The following is a 3,198-nucleotide window of genomic DNA, read 5'->3' as shown; positions in this document are numbered from 1 at the left end:
CACGTCGTCTAGCACCGAATGTTAAACAAAGTTTCCATGTTGCCACATAACCGCAGGCATGGCTTTCCAAAAGATTTAACCCTGCAGGGGTGCTCCAACTAGTCCATCATAAATTACTTAATGGAAAACCTCAACTGTGAGATAACCCAAAGCATCACTAGAATCACGATGCACAAGATATTTCATCGAAGGTAAAACTAATCCAGCAAGGCCGCCCGGCGTGCCGACAAACCCGATAGGAGCCGCGTATCTCGTTCTCAGGGCACGACCGGGTGAGCTAGGCGTCAGGTTGGCTGAAACCCCGGATGACCAGGGGGTGCCGATCATCGCTCAGGTTGGACCAACACTCATGAGGAGCACTGCCCGGGTTGTTGATTAATTATCCACAGGGTCCAGAAAATCCCTATGCAATTTTATTAGGTTATTAGGCAAATGTAGTACCAAAGTTGGGCCTTGCCAGACCAGTTTTAACTAAGACGAACTATCAAGGGGTCCCCATAACAACCCCAATCGTGTTAGGAGCGCTGAGTTATGGAATATAACACCGGTAGCCGAAACTAAGGGGGCAAAGGTGGAGCAAAACACCAGGCTAGAAAGGTTGAGCCTTCCACTTTTACCAGTATATAGGTCCATTAAATTAATTAGCAATTATATGGTGATAAACAAGGAACCCATGTTATCACATGGAAGCAACTGCACCTGCAACTAGCAACGCTAACGCATGGTTAAGCAAACGGTAACATAGCCAATCAGTGGTTTGCTAGGTTGTAGAAAGGTTGAAGGTTTTCATGGCAAGGTTGAGAGGTTGACATTTAACGGGTGGTAGGGAGCGAGACATGATGAAAGAAATGAGACAACTTGCATGGCATTGATAGTAATGGTATCTAGGGAAATGATCATCTTGCCTGAGATCCCGCTTGAAAGAAGAACGAATCCGTGGAGCAGACAAAGCGACGTAGTCAAACGGATCCTCACATTCTGACACGCTTGCGAAACTCTATCGAGACGAAGCAAGCTGGAAACAAGAATCAACACACGATATCACCACAACATATGCATGACATAATGCACAACACATATGATGCAATGAAAACGATGTCACACCAACATTTCGGTGGTCCGGCAACTCATCGGGATGCCGGTACAAGAAGTGTGATCATATGTGTGCCATGCAAGATAGTGGGATGATCCCGGTTACCGGATTCCCACGTGTCGGAGTTACAAATAACGCGGTACATGCAACTAACAACATACTACAAGGTGCAAAAGAAAAAGAAAAATAAATAAAACTCCGGCAACTCATCGGGATGCCGGTACAAGAAGTGTGATCATATGTGTGCCATGCAAGATAGTGGGATGATCCCGGTTACCGGATTCCCACGTGTCGGAGTTACAAATAACGCGGTACATGCAACTAACAACATACTACAAGGTGCAAAAGAAAGAGAAAAATAAATAAAACCGAGACAAAATAAGTCAATATTTATAGGATTTGACCCCAGGACCTCTAGGTTGAGAACAAGGTTGCTAGCCACTTCATTAATCTCTAATACTTGCATGGGAAGGATTTCAAATATACATTAACTAGCCATGACGGGGTGCAGTTATGTGGGTGTGCAAAAAAAATACAAAAACATGGCAAAATTGGGATGCTTGGGTTTGGAACCCAGGATCCATGCATACTGGCGCGCTGGGTTGACCAGCCCCGCCGGTCACGTTCATGTGCGAAGCTGCAGCTCAAACTTTATTAAACAAGTAGTAATGGTAGTAAACCAGGGATGCAACAAAATGAAATAAATAAATAAAAAGGTGCGCCCGCTCTGGCTTGACTTAGGTCTCCTCGGTGGAAGCAGATGGCGATAGCCATTGCGTTGTGTCGTGTGCTCATGCTAAACCAGGGGCGTTACACTATATGAAGCACAATCTAGCGTGACACTGACGAACCTGAAAACGAAACAGAGATAGCTCTGTGTCAAGGTCGGGGATGCAGGGTTGCTCCAGCGGAGGTGGCTGGGACGGCACGGATCCGGGGGGCGAGGTCCTACAGGGGCCATCCATGGCGTCCGCGAGGCAACATGCGGCTCTGTTGGACGGCGACGGGAGGCTGCACCTGGCGAGCTTCACATCGGCGGCGGCCATGCGTCCATGGCGACGGCTCGACTCGGTGTTCCTGCTCGGGCCAAGAGAAAACGAGAAGGGGGATACGGGGGAGGGAGGAGGAGAGCACAGGCAAGGAGAGGAGGAGGCGCTGTGCATGGGGACCTGCTGCTGTTGACCGGCATGGAACTCGGCAGCAGAGCTTGCCAGATGTTAGCACTAATCTTGTTATGATGTATCTGCATATTTCTTTGTAAGTAATGCATGTAGCAGTAGCTGCGGCAGTGTGGACACATAGAGATGTGTTCATGTGTGTGCATGCAAGCTACTCCCTCCGTTCCTAAATATAAGACATTTTAGAGAATGGACTATAAACTACATACGAATGTATATAGACATATTTTAGAGTATAGATTCACTCATTTTGCTCCGTATGTAGTATTCTAGTGAAATCTCTAAAATGTCTTATATTTAGGAACAAAGGGAGTACAATAGTATTTTGTGTTTAGCCGAATCAAGTGCATGCATGGATGGGTTAGTTAGTGGTTGCATGGATAAGTTGTTAGCTGGGAGAGATTACTGAATAGTTAGTTGGGCGTGTGTTACGTGGTGTTAGTGGCCGAACCCGCCGACTAGTAAGTGCGTGCATGAGGCCTACCCTGCTGTATATATGTTGCATATCAAGACAATGAAAAAGTGCAGAGGCCGTGAGGGCTAGAAGAAAAGATGTAACGTATGTGCTTTCACCGGGAGACCAAAGCAAAGCTAGTTTTCTCACCGGTGAGGTGTGTCCGTGTGTGTGTTCTTGAGATACATGAGAGAAGAGAGAGTTGTGAGGTAGAAAAAGAAGCGGCGCTGCGAGTGTCGGCGTCAACAATTGGTATCATGAGCCTGGTTATCGTGGACGTCGTTCGTCATGCCGGAGGCGTGCCGGAGAGGGCGGCGCTCGTCGGCGGCCGCGTGAAGCTCCGGACCGTGTGTCGGCCTATGGAGGTGCGCGGCGTTGTGGTTGCCATGGCGGACACGGTGAAGGCGACGCGGCGGACTCCATGAGAGGGGGACGTCGGTGGTGTAAGGTGGACGCCGTTGGCGGCGTGATGC

General features: G+C 48.4%; 1 protein-coding gene across 1 annotated transcript; it reads right to left on the bottom strand.

Moving 5' to 3' along the window:
• Window positions 1-975: 975 nt before the first annotated feature.
• LOC123430043 lies at window positions 976-2,453 on the bottom strand. Its single transcript, XM_045113970.1, has 2 exons — window positions 1,945-2,453; window positions 976-1,015 (listed from the first exon to the last, which is right to left on the bottom strand). The coding sequence occupies exons 1-2, from the start codon at window positions 2,254-2,256 to the stop codon at window positions 998-1,000; spliced, it is 330 nt and encodes a 109-aa protein (XP_044969905.1). The 5' UTR covers window positions 2,257-2,453; the 3' UTR covers window positions 976-997.
• Between the last annotated feature and the right edge of the window lie 745 nt (window positions 2,454-3,198).

Source organism: Hordeum vulgare, chromosome 2H (genome assembly GCF_904849725.1).
Source record: "Hordeum vulgare subsp. vulgare chromosome 2H, MorexV3_pseudomolecules_assembly, whole genome shotgun sequence".
In the NCBI taxonomy this organism is placed as follows: domain Eukaryota; kingdom Viridiplantae; phylum Streptophyta; class Magnoliopsida; order Poales; family Poaceae; genus Hordeum; species Hordeum vulgare.
The sequence above is the reverse complement of the archived record's forward strand: the minus strand, read 5'-3'. Positions and strand labels throughout refer to the sequence as shown.